At 41.6% G+C, this 16,781-nt stretch overlaps 1 protein-coding gene and 1 long non-coding RNA gene across 6 annotated transcripts in view; one reads left to right on the top strand and one right to left on the bottom strand.

Moving 5' to 3' along the window:
- LOC148152117 (uncharacterized) overlaps positions 1-269 on the bottom strand; it is a 79,091-nt gene extending 78,822 nt beyond the window's left edge. Inside the window, exon 1 of the long non-coding RNA XR_015757116.1 lies at positions 69-269. This is a non-coding gene — a long non-coding RNA (uncharacterized LOC148152117). The remainder of the gene's footprint in view (positions 1-68) is intronic.
- The window catches only part of ppargc1a (peroxisome proliferator-activated receptor gamma, coactivator 1 alpha), a 701,995-nt gene that overhangs the window by 324 nt on the left and 684,890 nt on the right, over positions 1-16,781 (top strand). The window contains exons 1-2 of one of the 5 annotated variants that reach the window (XM_087986810.1): positions 466-639; positions 1,355-2,139. In XM_087986810.1, coding sequence (XP_087842936.1) covers positions 2,075-2,139 — 65 coding nt within the window. In that variant the 5' untranslated portion in view covers positions 466-639; positions 1,355-2,074. Of the gene's footprint in view, positions 1-465; positions 640-1,354; positions 2,140-16,781 lie in introns of those variants that run through there. The other 4 variants (XM_087986811.1, XM_087986816.1, XM_087986820.1 and 1 more) reach the window with 4 other exon arrangements.

Raw genomic sequence — 16,781 nt, 5'->3', positions numbered from 1 at the left:
CTGTGTTTTCCCACGATACGCTGTTATTTTTGGAAGAGAATTCTGTGCACGGCGCGTTTATTCATTACCCGAGTAAGTGGATCGAAAACGTAAACTTTGCTTCCTCTTAAAACAGGCGACCTCGTCTCCCTCTCTTGCTGCTGGTTTTAGTTGAAAGCTGGACCCTCCAAACATTCTGGCTTGAAAGTGTCGGCTTTTGTGCCGTAATAAAAATCTTGTGAGATCGCGGCTGCTGGTTTGCGTGCAGTAGTAGGCTGTACTATATTGTTGTGGAGTATTGGGCGATAGCAACGGAACTCTCCAAGGTTTCAGTCGTTTTCCATTACGTATTCAGCACCTGCATAGACACCCAGCTCATCATCCTCACATGACCTGGAAACACGCTTTTTATATTAACCCGGGCAGTCAGGAGGAAACATCGTGGTAGCTGTTAAATTAGAGCTAGACGTGAAGAACGTTTTTATAATCTTGTCGGCGAACACTGTTTAGACTATCGGCACACCAGATTTCTTGCCTGGAAAAGAAGGTTGGCGGTCGAGGAAAGAGGCGGTGTGAGGTTCCAGTCCTTTTACAAACAATTTCTGATTTCTAATCTGAAGAAAAGTGCTGGTCGGAATAACTATCTCTCCCGAGAATTAGGTGAGCAACGTAGGATTGTGGTATCCGTAGCTCCATGACCGATCTAACTAGCTCTGATAATTAAAGAATTCAGCCCCAAGCTCTTGGGTTCGAGTGGTAAAGCAGCAGAACCTCGAAGGGGGTAAAAAAACCGGAGTGACTTTGGTTAAAAGTGTGCAACCTTAAGTTTAGTGTGCATTCTGGATTTCGCATTCTATAAAGATTGAAAATTGGATTACATTTAAAAGGGTTAATCTTCGGCAGGAAACATTGCAGTAGCTGATTAGTGTCAAAGCACCAATTTTGCAGCGATCTCAGCGCGTTATCAGCAACCGTTTCGTATCCACTCCGGGGTTTGGACTCGTGCGAAGACTGTGAAAACAGTTCCGCAGAGAATAAGTGATCATCTTTGAAACGCTGTATAAACATGGCCCCTGGTGGGAATTGATTTATTTAATCATATTACATTCCTCGTGGAATCTGGTCCGATTATAGCTCTGAAAAGTGACGGTTGGTGGGCAAGTGTCTCCTGGGACTGAAAGTGAAAGTTAAAAGGACAACCGAAATCTCAGGTGCTGGACTGTACTGAGCACGCTGCGTTAACACCATAAATGGTGCCTCATTTGCATCGTCTGCTTTGGTGACTATAAGGAGAAAGTGAGGTGACTATAAGGGAAAGGCTTGCGAGGAAAGATCAATCAAGAAAATTAACTAACTGGTTCTGTTTCTTTCTCAGTCAGACCCAATCTGGAATCCCTCAATCCTTGACAGGACTCGGCGACTAATTGTAACACAATCTACCTGTCATTTCCAACCCCCTCTGCTGGACTTGCCAGGAAGCTGGGACCGCACACGTGACACTTTTGCCTTATTTCCCTGGAGTAGAAATAACCGGGGGAGAAAGGGGGGGAAAAGTCTCTTGTATTGCATTTTGCTGGCAATTTTAACTCCATGGTGTCAGTGAGCACCATTTGAAATCTCGTTACTGATTGTGCCCTACACTCTTGATTTTGTCAGCCAACCCACTCGCACACCAAAGCATCCTCTTTGGCTTCGCTGCCTCTGGACTCGTGTCACGCCAGCGGGTGAAGGGAGTGGGGGTGGAAAAGGAGGCGTGCGCGCACGTGACTGACTGCAGGAGGGATTGAGGAAGACTCCGGTTTGGGGCAGCGGTGTGGGCTGCTGCGAGAGGGCGACAGGGGAGGCTGCAACAGGTGGTGCTCGAGGCGGTGCTGCTGCTGATCGAGGAGGCGGCCAGCGGCGCGCGGGCTGCCATCTGGAACTCGGACCCGGGAGGCTCGCGCTCGCTCACGTGACTGCGGCTCGGACACCAACGGCCGTTGCTTGCTTGCTCTCTCTCTCTCGCAGTCAGCCCCATCAATCCGTCATCCCACCTTCCCACTCTTCCTCCATCCCTCCATCTATCTCCTGCTGACGATGGCAGGTTATGGACTAAATGAAGACCTCCTCTTCTCCTCGTTCGTCTTCAGCTACATCAAGGAGAACCCGTTCACTCAGCAGGTAAGGGAATATGAAGCGGAGTGTTGGGGGGGGGGGGAGAGGGAGAAACGGTTTTTAAAATCTAAGCCTCGCTGTCTGGGAGATGCTCTTTGCTCAGAGATCGAAAAAAAATACAACTTCAACATTACTGAACCCAAAATAAAAAGAGGGGTCGAGAGTTCGTCTGTGTCTAAGCAAAATGAACTTGTCCGTGCGATCTTTCAGTGATGTGTGCAATACATTATTAAGAGTTCTTGCTCCACCAAAAAAAAGCCGAGAGCGTGTCCGAGGCAGGTTATGTCATTTTGTCAGCAATCAACTGGCAGTGTGTGTTGCTCTAACGATATGTCAGTAAGAACTGTATAAAGTGCATTGCAGGCGGTTGGACAGGTGACAGTTTTATTTGTAAGAAATGAGCACGTTTCCAGTGATCTGGAGCAACTTCACTTTCAAAGGATCCGCATACGTCTATGTTCCACGGCTGGATTTATAATTTTTACCGGCGGTTCCGAGCAGCTCTCCTCCTCCTCCTCCTCTCCTTCCATAAAAGTGTGTTGCTCATTTCATGGAAAAGGTGAGGAAACCCAGGGTGAACGTCTCTAGGAGACTGGAGACCAAACTTCCCGTTGCCAGTGTAATGTTACTGACCAAAGCCTGATCGAGCAACAACGCCGGTTAATAATACATTACGGGGATGACAGGAGCAGGAGGAGGCGCCAGGAGCTTCGAGTCTGAGAGACAAAAATGTTGTTGTTTGGAGTCGCTTATGTATTGACTGCTTGCTTGATTTTAATTTACTGCACATTCGAAGTAGCCTATATCTGTGCAACTTGACTGAGAAATTTACAATCTTTCCCCCCCTCCCCCCACAGACCTAATGCTGTAGATAAAATAACTGTGTATTTGGCCTGTCTTGCTGTCTGAAAATGTTAAAGTACGATTAAATAGTCACAAGCTTAAGCTTGAATCAAAGGTTGAAAGTGATGCGCAGTTTCAAGTCAGACACGTTAGTTCGTGTGGCCCTCTGGGGAAGGATCATACACATCCGAATATTTCACACTTGGGCAAACCAAAGAGTCGTGTAACCAGGAAGCGGTGTCTCTGTGGACGGTTAGCATCCTAATGGCAGGTCACTTGGGATCTAACATACAGATAAATCCAGGGATCTTCCATCCAGGATCAACACGGAAACGAGGGGATTGACAGGAGCTGGTGGTTAACGATTAATAATTAAGACAGCATTATGTTTTCAAAAATTCTGGGCGTGGAGAAAGTTTACACAGCGGTTTCAATCTTCTAAAGTACTGAAGAACTTTGTGTACTCTTTAAAAAAAATCCGAAACTGGGGATGTCATTAATTCCGGGCCTCCTTGGCAGCGGGGAGTAGCTATAATTAGGGGGCTGACTTCTCTCTCACTGTCAGTCGAGCCACAAAACTCAGTAACCAAGCCGAATAATTTTAGTCTGAAGGATTTGTCCATCTAATCCTTTTTCACCCTTCTGGATAGCGATCAGCCTTGTTCCGCATTAAGTTGAAAAATATTTGTTTGTTTAAATATTGATTTGACGTACGCAATATTTGAAGGAGGGAAAATGTAGGCGGTGAAATGTCATTGGAATTGAAAGGACTATGCGAAAAAGATCGAAGATTACATTTTGATCTAACGGCGGTGATGGCGGGTATATTTTTAATCATCCTGTTAAGATATGCCTTCGGGGTCGATCGGCACACTTCCCGCTGCACCACAGACCCTCGGATGATACCATACCATTAGATTGAGGACATCACCTCCAAACACATCAAAGATTCATTACTTTCGGAAGTGCCTTTCAACTTCTTGGCTATTGCAAAAGAGCAGAAAGATGCAGTGACTTTGATGAAAACATCGCGGAGGGACAGACAAAATAAAAGGCCGATTCTTGCGGCTTTGTCACAGTTGTTAGTAAATAACGTACTCCAGTTTAAACAAAATAATTTATGACTAACAACCATGCAATGTGTACCTGATCGACTCGATGTTGCACAAGCACAGTTGTTTGCTTAAGGTCATACTGCTGAACCAAGTTAGATTGAATAATTTTTAACTTAAAAACAGATTCAGAAAATAAAACATAAAGCATAAATATAGACGAGAGCAACATCAACTTGCCACAGTTTGCTCGCATTGCTCCCCAAAAATCATTTCCATTCCAACAAAAAACTTACATTTCTTAAAAACTATGTGCACGAAGTTTACACTTCATCGAAACATGGTTTGATGGACAATACGTGCTTGCCTGTCACTTGTCACAGGCTGTCATATGTTGGCCTAGACAAGGGTGCTTGAGTGTGAACAAACCTGGTTTGGAGAAAGCAAACTCGCTTCATGGTATTTTCCATGATGCTGGTGCACCTTCTACATTACTTATTCTGACAGGCAGATGTCCCACATGTTCAAGAATCATTCTTGCCAAGCAAACTTATTAACCCATTGTTTGCAAAGATTCAATGAAATTCTAAGTCATTTCCTGAATTTTTTAAGGAAGCTTTTAAGGTCAACCATAGAGCAATGTAAATTGATTTATTCTCTGTTTGGGCATATATTAAATTTTGTGTTGGGATATATTTAATGTTATAACTGAAGTTTTTAAATATATTTTGCATTAATTGGGTGTCAGAATGATTAAAGTGTTTGCATTGAGTCAGAAGGTTTGAATTCTGGCCCCACTCCGAGCCTTGAGAATTAAAATCTTGGCTGATAACTCTGGAAAACTGTTCCTATTGGTTATGTGGTCTTTTGAATGTTCAGTAAGCTGAGGTCCCAGCTTTCTCCTTATGTTGATATAAAAATCTCAGGATACAATTCTCAGAACAAGAGTTCCCTACCTGCCCTTGGTAAACATTTCTCCTTCACCACTAATGTAGGTTAATTTGTGTTCTTTTTGAGTAGAAATTGTCTGCCCAATTGCACTATATTGTCTACTCCTGTTCCAATCTTTGGTCCTACGTTTACAATGGTAACAATACTTTGATAGCAGTTAATTGACTTTAAAATGCTTTGGATATCCCAATGTTGTGCAAGTCACTTTATACTGTAATGAAAGCTTGTTTTTCATGTCAATAAATGTTAGAACTGTTTAATATCACTTGGATAACACTGAATTTTTACATTTAATTTCCACATAACGCCCGATTACCTTTAAGGGAAAGTTTGATATTTTCATAATATCAATGAATTCATATAGGGGCTTGTTCAACACAAGCCCTTTAATTTCTGATACTCAAGATTTTTAAGCACTCGGGAATGTTTTGTTGCACCAAAGGTTCTATTGAAATGTACTGAAAACAAAAAAGTGCTGAAGATCAGTGGGTCAGGCAGCATTTTTTTTTCAGTATGGAATTCAACATATGCAGTAATTTTGCTCCTATTAAAATGCAAGTTGGTTGTTGAGAAAGCATGCTGAAAATTATGACTTTGAAGTTTAACTCTGAGCAAACCACTCTTCAGATCCATAGAAACTCTTTGCATTTTATTATAAACTTTACCGTAGATATTTAATAAAATGAGTGTTCTCAGATTACAATTGTCAGTTTGTACTGTTAACTTTACAAATTAGTAAAACAGGTGATGTACAGATGCAGCAGAACTATAGTTGTGGGAGAGTGATACGTATGTGACTGTGAGATTTTATTGAATGCAAGTCATAATTTCTGCCCCTTTTTGTAATGAAATTTAGAATAACAGGTCATTTTTTATGTTTCCTAATGTTGGTTACAAATCAGCAATGGCACAGTTTATTGTTGGTTGCCAGCCCAGTTTCACAGCTGGAGATGACGTGCAGCTACAGAGATGCAAGTGAAAGTGGAAATAAGCAGATTATGAAATTGCCTAGAGATATTGTAGCATCAAAAAGTATAATGTTTAGACCTAAATATCACAGAAGATAGCAAGTCTTCTGGCAAGAGTTTGTCTTACAATTGTGTACTTAACAACCACCTGATGAAGGAGCAGAGCTTCGAAAGTTAGTGCTAGTGTTGGACTATAACCTGGTGTTGTGATTTTTTAAAAATTAAAACTTTGCACACCCCAGTCCAACACAGCATCTCCGAATCAAGATTTCCTTCAGTCTTCAAATCTTTCCAAAAGCTCGCAGACTGTGATAGTCTTATTAACTTTGAACACTGGAACAAAAATTTGGTCATAGACACTAGAGTGCCTGGAGGAAACCCATGCAGATACGGGGTGAATGTGCAAACACAGTCACCTGAGGCTGGAGTTGAACCCGGGTCCCTGGCACTGAGGCAGCAGTGCTAACCACTAAGCCACCGTGGCTGACTTGTCTGACTTAATCCCCTCTTTCTACTTTCTCCATATAGCCTTTTCTCCCTTCAGCCCTAAAATGCAGTTTCTTCTTTGAAATATTCAACATTTTGTTCTCGACTGTTTTCCATGGCACAGAATTCCACAGGTCTAGCACTCTATGGGTGAAGAAATTCCTCATCCTCTCTATCCTAAATGGCCTACCCCACATCCTTCGGACTGTGACCTTTTGGATTTGGACTCTATCCTTCCTGTGTTTAGTCTATCTAATCCTGTTAGGAATTTATGTGCGTTTTTGTTTTCCAGCAAGCCTCTTCACCCCCCCCACCCCCATTCTTCCATATTCCCAGTGAATATAGTCCCATAGACTTGCCAATCTAGGAATCATTCTGATAAACCTTTGCACTCTCAAGCCAGTATACCCATCCTCATAATATGCTAGACATGTAAGCAACTCACCGGGAGTAGCAGGCACTACTGAGGCAGGAAGGAGAAGGCATGTCCAAATGGATAACCCTCCAGCAGTGAAACAGTGCTGCAACCAGCAATATACCTGTGTCAGTGCTAATTTGTACCAAACATTAGGAAGTGCATATAGGACTTGAATTTATTTCTCATAATTTCATCAGTAGGAATTTAGTATGAGGCTCTCCCTGGAGTGGTTACAGCTGTTACAGAAGACAGGAAAGAAACTCATTTGACAGGATGGCTTAAGGTCTTCTCTTCACAGTAGCTCCATGAATCATAGAGAAGACGTCAGTGGCTTCAGCCTGCTGTCTGGAAACTGCTGTGGCCTCCAGGTATATTTCAACCTTGGGGCGGGGGGGGGGGGGGGGGGGGAAGTTGGACAACAACCACCTGGCAGTACCAGAAACCTGTCTTATTCACTTTTTTATTGGAAGTGCTGTTAGCTGCCACACATCAAACCTACGTCCAACAAAATTTCCCCGAGGCAAGAAAGTGCCAGATAATGACTCAGCAAATTATTTTCAAATTTTACATCTGGTTCTGCCTCCAATATTGTGTGTACTGCATGTGATTGGGTCTATCCACTGCTATTCAGTTATAAGAACAAAATAAACTAATGTTAGTGGTATTAAATAGTTTTTTTTAGGGCTGCTTGTAAATTTTATAAAACTTAATGTTCTATATTTCTGTTTTAAGCATGGAGAGCAGAACTATATACAACTTTTGAAATTTTGTTTTGATCAGGGCTTTTTATAAATTTTAACATTTTTCTTCCATGGCAATTGTATTTTGAAAATGAGCCTATTACTTTGTTTGGACTCTTGTTTTTATGTTTGCTAGTTTCAACAATTTATGTATCTCTAATCTCAGATCTCTTTTGTAACTCTACCTTAATTTCAAGAAATGGTCTCCTTACTTCACCTCCTAGAATGAATAACTTTGCACTTCCATGTACCAGGAAACACTCGGGCCTGTAAAAACCGAAAGAACTGCAGGTGCTGTAAATCGGAGACAAAGACCAAAATTGTTGGGAAACCTCAGCAGGTCTGGCAGCATCTGTGAAGAGAAATCAGTTAACCTTTTGGTTCTGAGGAAGTGTCACTTGGCCAAAAATGTTAACTCTGCTTTCCCTCCACAGATGGTGCCAGACCTGCTAAGCTTTTCTAACACTTAGCTTGGATACATTTGTTTTTTCAAACGCAAAGAAACCTTTTCCTATTGTTTTGTTCTGCATTTCCAATATCACCTTTCATGAATGTCCTCTGAACCCTCTCCAGTGCCTTGTTATCCATTTTTATAATGTGGCACCCAGAACTTCATGCAATACTATTAGGTGTGGTTGGACAGAAGCTCAGTACAAGTTTAGTAGAACTTTTGTTTTGCTTCTATCGCATTAGAAATAAAGTCAACTTTTTTTTAACTGGCTTTGCTAACCTGTTGTGCAACGTTTAGTAATTGATTGATTGAATTTGTACGTTGAGATCCATTTGTCTCTCTACCTTACCTAGACTTACAACTTCCAATTATATGCCTATTCTGCAAGTTTATTAATGCTCTTATGACATTTGTTGCAGTCCTCTACAGTATTAACTTTTTTTCCCTAATTTATTTGGAAATGTTATTATGCACCTCTGGAGCAGATGGGACATGAACCTAGGCTGGCTTGTTCAGAGGTAGCAAAGATACTGCTGCACCACAAGAGTCCCTGAATAGCTTGACTTTTGTCCTAGACCCAAACACCTTCAGCTGCTTCATTTGTGCAATCAGGAATGAAAATGTTCACCATAATTTTGTAACTCAGATACTGAAGCAATCCATGTTCAAATACAACAGAGCCTGGACAATATCCACGCTTGTGCTGAAAAATGCAAAATAAAATTTACATCACTCGTATATGCCAGGCAACAGCCATCTTCAATAAGAAATGACTGAACCATCATCTTTTGATATTCAATGGTATTGTAATCACTGAATTCCCTCCATAGCACCAGCCTGAGATTTACTATTGACCAAAGACTGAACTGGACTAGCAATATTAATACAGTGCCTATATGACCAGGAATACTAGAACTTCCCAAAGCCTGTTCACCATCTACAAGGCTCAAATGAGGAATGTAATGGAATATGCCTCACTTGCCTGGTTGAGTGTAAATCCAGCAGCATTTAAGAAGCTTGACATCATCCAAGATACAGCAGCTACTTGTTTGGCATTATATCCACAAACATCTACTCCCTCCACCACTGTTCAGTAGCACAGTTCGTGCCACCTCCAAGATACACTGCTGAAATTCACCAAAGATCTTTAGTCAGCACCATCCAAACTCTCAAACACTATGATCTATAAGGACAAGAGAAACTGATACATAGGAACACTACCACTTGCAAGTTCCATCCAAGCTACTCCTCATCTTGACTTGGAAATATATTGCTATCCTTTCAATGTCACCTGGGTCAAAATCTTGGAGTTCACTCCCTCGTGGCATTGTGGGTCTACCTAGAGCACAGTGACTGCAGCAATTTGATAAGGCAGCTCCTTACCACCTTTAGAGATGAACAATAAATGCTGGCCAGCCAATTGATGCCCATGCCCCACAAGTGAATTTAAAAAAAACCTTCCAATTTGATGTTGTCCACAGAATTAAAAGTTGAGCTTTAGATTTCAAAGCTGAAGTCATTTTAATGTAAATTATATAATGCAATTGTCTGAGTGCTGATCCTTATGAGACACCATTCTCTACCGTCTGTTTTCTTTTCTGACAATCCATTTGGCCATTACTCCATCTGCTCTGAGGAGACGAACAACCTGAAAGTGGGATGCTATTTCTATGTCACTGCAAATGAGCCTCTGTTAATCCTACCAATTAGTAAATATGGTACCTGACCCTGCTTCTGTCATTTGCATAGGGATTAAGAGCAGAAGATTCTTCCAATTAATTCTGCTTCTGACTTCACAGAAACTGCTCTATAATTTAAATATTTCTATTTGTATTTTAGATTTGATTTACATTTGATTTTTTTTCAACTTTCAAATACATGCTAGCTGACACTTATGTATGCTGTTCTATTCTTTACTACACTAAACATGCAATCTTTTAATGTAAGACAGTATCGATTCACTTATTCATCTGTACGCCTTCACTTAGGGTCATTAAACTTGCCATATGGCAGCTAGTGATAGAAAGAGGACATATCTCCCCACCTCCAATTCTAGAGCATTGCGATTGAGTTTTCTGAAGGATATTGCACTTTGACTTTCAGGTAAAGCCAGGCTTGAAGATGCATCAATACGTTGGGACCAGGATTATGAACATTTGAGAGCATATCAATAATTCCAATAATTCTTGGAAGATTCAGGCTAGTATGAGTCTGCTAGCTTGACTATGTTTAATGTATCTCATTCATGTCAGGCTTGATTTCATTACAAATGCAGAGCTTATGTACTTGATGTGAGATTTTTGTAGTTGACAATGATTTTTAAAAGAAATTTTCCTGAAATTTAATGTTGAGACCTTCATGGATATTTAAGGGAATGGTCTAACAGGTTGGAGTGCTGCTCCTTCGGCAGGTAGCTAGTAGGGCAGAATCGTAAGACATGGTTTATAGTAAAAGATCACTTACAGGATTTCCTCTGAGGTGGAACACAACAGACACCTGAAGGATGCCCTCATAAGAACAGGATATGATGCCCAACTCCAATGTGCCACAGTGAGAAACCGTAATGACGTCAGAGGACAGACACTGGATACAACCGCTAGGCTACCCTTGGTTGTCCAGTACTTCACAGGAGCAGAGAAACTACGCTATATTCTTCACAGCCTGCTGCACATTATCAACGAGAGTGAGCGCCTTGCCAAGATCTTCAACATGCCTCTACCTCTCGCCCTCAAACAACAGCCAAACATTAAACAGACCATTGTTCACAGCAAACTGCCCAACCTTCAGGACAACATTGACCATAACACCATACAATCCTGTCATGGCAATCGGTGTAAGACATGTCAGTGTCAACATGGATACTACCATTACATATGGGGATACCACATACCATGTAAGGCTGGTATTCATGTGACTCAGCCAATGTTGTCTATCTCATATGGTGCAGGCAAGGATGCTCTAAGGCATGGTACATTGGCGAGACCAAGCAGATGCTACGCCAACGGATAAATGGACACCGCGCAACAATTGCCAGACAGGGATGCTCCCTCCCAATGGGGGAACACCTCAGTGGTCAAGGACCTTCAGCCTTGGATCTTCGGATGACTGTCCTCCATGGGAGACTTCGGGATATGCAACAATGCTGAGTCGCCGAGCAGAGGCTGATAGCCAAATTCTGTATCCATGAGGATGGCCTCATCCGGGATCTTGGGTTCATATCACACTCCAGAGGACCCCACTACACTATAGACGCAATCACACTGTCTCACGCTCATGCAGACCCTCTGTCATACACATGCTCTCTCAGACACTTACATAGCCTCACACTCAAACTCACGAGCACATCTTCACAGGCATATACTCCGTCACAGTCATGCACACTCTCCCTCTCTCCCTCACGTACATACACGAGTCTATAGGATGAATTTATATTTGCAGATACATTCTATTTTATTCAAAAAGTACACAATCTGTCTGCAGTCAGTGATATTTTATAAATTCTTTCTATGGAAATAGAACCAGTCTGACTCAAGGTTGGAACATGGACAGACTCTAACCTCGCCTTTTAATGTGTTGTCTGAACTGAGATGTCACCTTTTAAAATCCTTAAATTATCTTGGGAATGTGACTTGAAGTTCTGAGATTTACACATTAATGAATTGAAACCTGCAACCCCTTCTAAGTGATTAAAGACTTAACAGCAATCTAGGTTTGTTCAATATATCACACCAGTTGTACGATACTTTGATCTTTTACTATAAACTCTGTGTCTTATGATCCTGCCTTACTAGCTACCTGATGAAGGAGCAGTGCTCTGAAAGCTTGTGCTTCCAAATAAACCTGTTGGACTATCACCAAGCATTGTGATTTTTAACTTTGTCCACCTCAGTCTAACATTATTCCCTACAACGAAGTGAAGGTGCTAATCATGATAGGTATTGACGTGAACTGTACAGGCACATTAGTTCCATTTTAATTTGTGGTTTGTGTATAATATTACATACTATGGTAGATATTTATCCCTATCCAACATTGTTCCACTGAAGCACATTCCTGTTCTTCAGTCCCAGGATACGGAAATGCTTGCCCCAGGACATCCTCATGTCTGGCTCATGTAGGTCTACCTAATGTTATGACCCATTATTAGTTATGGTGCAACGAGTGGTAAAGCTTGGCACAAAACTACCCCTTTGTTCAAGCAGTGTGGTGAGAGTGTCACTAGGGAGGAATGGGTTCTCAGTTAACACTAATTATCACATTAAATTGTTTGTTGATAGCCTGACCTGGTTAACCAATGTACCATACAAACTAGCTGTTGTGAAAACTGCTCATGGAAACCAGAGCAGGTTCTTGGATTCAACTTGCCACTGACTCCAAGAGATTCATAATGGCCATGGACAAACTGGACAGTAGGGCATGATCCACCAATACCAACGGCACATACTCTTCCACCACAGATATTGCCGCTCCCATTTCAGTGAGGCATTGCAGCATCTCAGCACCTCCAATGCACTAGCCCTGTGCCCTGAAAGGGCAGGCTCCTCTAGGAGCGAATTCCAGCCTCCATCAGTGTATGAATTGCATTATGTACAGGTACTGAACAAAGAAAGGCATCCATTACATGGTGGGGACCAGATTCTCTGTGGGGTTGCATAAAGGTGGGGCCTTGTAGCTAGTTGCAGTTACATGTGCATTACTTGGGTGATGAAATTGGGGAATTATGAAGCCTGTGGAGTTAATAGAATGGGACATTAACGTGTCACTAAGGCCCCTTTCTAATGCTCAGGCTGAAAGGTGCTCACAGCAAACTATTTGCTGTCGTACCAATCATGAAGTGCATGGATTGCATGCAGTGTTGAGAAGAATGGCAGTGAAGGGACTTGCAGATAGGCAGGGAAGGTGAGCAGGCTTGTGAGGGAGGGAGCTGTATTTCCAACTGTTCACTGTGGACTTGCAGGAGAATGCAAGTTGGAAGACATGAGGTTTAGAGGGTAGTATATGTCTGGAATGCAATGGCTGGGTGGGTAGCCAAGAGATGTATCCTTACAATCTTTTTAAAAGTATTTGAATAAGCGCTTGAAATGTCATAACATTCAAGCCAATGGGTCACTAGTGCTGGAGCATGGGACTAGAATAGATTTAGTACAGCTTTGGCGATGCAGACCTGATGGGCCAAAAGGCCTCCTCTGTAGTGTATCAGTCTATGATTCTTTGAACAACATGTGATTATGTTTGTCACACAAGCACCCAGGGTGTCTATTTCTTGACCATCTGCATTGATCAGCTCAGCTACGCCTCCTTCATATCACTGCTGGGGCACTTTCTGATCTATGCATTCCTGTGTATGCTGCTAGCTGAATGATAGGGTGAGGGTGTGCAAGATGTCGGTGAACATGCATTGCTACCCCTGCTGCCACATGATGTATTTGATGATCATCACAGAACCTTAAAACTTACACCTTGTTAATGACTAAAGAGTGATAGCACAGGACATTACAAAGCATTTACAGCTACAGCAGAGACGCAGACAATCACATGAATAGTGAAAAATAAGGGTTCATGAAATCTTAACTATTTGCATAGTGTTTGTGAAATAAACCTTAAACATGAAGATGTTATCTGAATGAAGTGATGATATAACAGAACGTGTGGGCGGCACGGTGGCACAGTGGTTAGCACTGCTGCCTCACAGCACCAGAGACCCGGGTTCAGTTCCCGCCTCAGGCGACTGATTGTGTGGAGTTTGCACATTCTCCCCGTGTCTGCGTGGGTTTCCTCCGGGTGCTCCGGTTTCCTCCCACAGTCCAAAGATGTGCAGGTCAGGTGAATTGGCCATTCTAAATTGCCCGTAGTGTTAGGTAAATATAGGGGTGTGGTTGGGTTACGCTTCGGTGGGTCGGTGTGGACTTGTTGGGCCGAAGGGCCTGTTTCCACACTGTAAGTAATGTAATCTAATCTAAACAGGCTATTTACATTTGATATACTGATCACCAATGTACAAAGTTTACAGCTGTCACCTGCATTTTTCTCTTCCTGTCCTGCCTGCTCTGTCTCTTTGAGCTTCCTTGCTCCACACGTGGGTGGAAGGAGGCTGCTCTGTGGTCAAACGCACTGGCCCTAGAGGTTTGGATAGGTAACCCCAGCAGTATTTGGGTCTGGCCAGGCCAGTTATGCTAAGGCCTTGTCAGTCAACTTGGTCCACCTTGGCTAGAACTTCCTAGGGTTGAATGGGAGTAGGCAGGGTGGAGGTGAGGGACCTGGCTACCCCTGCATCTCTTGAGTGAAAACTGTGGAGGCCCTATATATAGCTCCTCCTGTGAATGGCTATCTCCTGTCACGACTCTTGCCCTGTTGTGAGGGGCAAGCACCTGGACTACAGAGTCAAGGCTGTCTGTCCCACACTTGCACCTTATATTCAGTCCTGAGGACCAATGCACAGGACAATGGAATGCAGGTGTTGATGTCTTTCCAGCAACCACTGTGTGCTGAGCATGGCTTTATATGGGAGCCACAAATTTGTCCATGCAGGCAGATGGATAATTGCACAAATGGCTTCACTGCTGCAACATTTTGAGTGATAACAGGCAGTGTGTTGAAGGACTGATTGCACTGCTGCAGTGTTTGAGCAATGATATATAGGGAGTTAATGAAGGTGATGCAAGTCTCCAGTTTCTTAGCAATGCCCTAAATGCCTGTCTGCCCCAGCTTCACATTGTGTATCCGTATAAAGTCCGTTATGGCTGAGACTCCTACCAGGGGCTCAGCAGGTTCCTGGTCTCCAGCAGTCTGCTGACTGCAATTGTACTAGTGTGTTTCTCTCTCCCTATGTGCGGTGATGCAGGTGTGTAACTCGGGGGCTGTTTGTCAACTTGACTTTAAGACTAACCTCGGCAGCTTCATAGAGCTCAGTAGCATGTCATTGCCGATGCTGCTGGGGACTCCAGGAGGCAGTAACAATGATGCTTCCTCCAATGATTCACCATGATGTTTTGGGGAAGTTGAGGAACTTTCTTCTGTGGGGATGCACTGTTACTTGGGAGTTTGGCTCTCCCCTTGAGGCAGAAGACATTGCAACCACTGGCCCAGAGGTAGGACACTGCCACTGTACCACAAGACTGTATCCCTGTGGTACATGAGTTTTTTTCCTTTGGCAAGAGGACCAGAACTACACTTAATATTGTAGGTGCAGTCTCATAAGTCTTCTTTACACTTGAAGCAAGAAGTTTTTTTTAAACTCAAATTCTCGTGTGATAAGGCTAACATGCCACTTGTCCTCTAAATTACTTGGAGAATTTAAGGATCTTTTTCTGAAGAGTAATTTATTTGAAATACTAACCTGTGTAACAAAATCTAATATTAATAGAAATGTAATAAATGGTAGCATACTTAAATCTATGGAATTGATTTACATTAAAACACTATATAAACGTTCAATATTTTTAGTAAAATAATATTCATAAGGGTTGAGGGCAATTTACAAATTAGTGCATCAATGCCAATCAAAATAAAATACTTAAAAATTGTGTATTTCTAATACCCTTGTTACCAGCGAATTGTATTTCTACAGTACCTTCATGCAGCAAATTGTTGCAAATTGCTTCACGAGTGTTATGAAAGTTTGCCAAATGATGAGTTTTTTTCCTTATGAGAACTTTCATTATAAAATATAGACTTTCCTGTTAATGTTGACTTTACTGGACAATGTCAATGGTGCAAAGGCAGCTTGTATGTTTCAAGGGCAGCAGCATAGCATAGTGACAATTTTTATTTATCTCTAACATGAAACGTAAGGTAATAAGTTAATTTTTCATTTGAGAAAAGCAAGTTTTATTTTTCATGGAAATGACAATACTAGCAATGGCAATGTTATCTATTTCAAACTGATTTGAAAAAAGTTGAGAAGCGATGTTTTCTTGAGTGATAATTTCTAGAAAACCACAATTGTACATCACTTCATTGCCATAAAATGAACCATAATGGTCTAGGTCACGTGCATGTAGGCCAGATAAAAGTGATGGGTTCACCAAAGGATTTCAATGCATCCATTGCGTTCCATCAAAATTATAGCAAATGCCATGGTGAGTTTTCTTGCCTTAAAGGGCAAGCAACTCTGGAGCTTTGTTTCACTTTCAAACAGAAAGTTATGAAGTAATCAATTTGAGGTTTTGTTTGAAAATGATATAGTTTGAAAATGTGAAAAATAAATTAATTCAGTGGGCAGTGATTTTTAAATGCCACATAGAACATTAATTCTCTCAATATTAGTATTTTAATGTGACCTGATTCTTTATAATTCTGCATTGAATATGTAAGTTCATACTGAATAGAGTTATTACTAATATTGTAAGTCACTGATAACATTATTCTCTTCTAGGCTTTTGGTTTGCATCTCCGTATTGAAAAACTTTGCCAGTAAGCATGTATTCTAGGATGCTCAAGCATAAAATTTTTTTTCTTCTCTTTTATGATAATAAAGTAGTTGATTATGTCATAGCATATTTTCTTAAAAGTTCTGGTTATTTATATAAATGCCTTTATTTTAGCTGGAATATTTTAAAAATCCTGATGACATATCCATATGATGTACCAGATGGAATCTAGATAAGAATTAACTGAGATAAACATCACTTATTCTGTGCAATATCTCCCATTTTATTTTTATAATTAAGTTCTAGTGGAGTATCATTTAAAAATAGGCCAATGTGCGTGAAATTCTGTTACCAGTAATTTTAGGAACTA

This window comes from Chiloscyllium plagiosum, unplaced genomic scaffold (genome assembly GCF_037043375.1).
Source record: "Chiloscyllium plagiosum isolate Xiang-an unplaced genomic scaffold, Cpla_swu_hap1 HiC_scaffold_1, whole genome shotgun sequence".
Classification (NCBI taxonomy): Eukaryota; Metazoa; Chordata; class Chondrichthyes; order Orectolobiformes; family Hemiscylliidae; genus Chiloscyllium; species Chiloscyllium plagiosum.
This window is presented reverse-complemented; position numbering and strand designations above follow the sequence as displayed.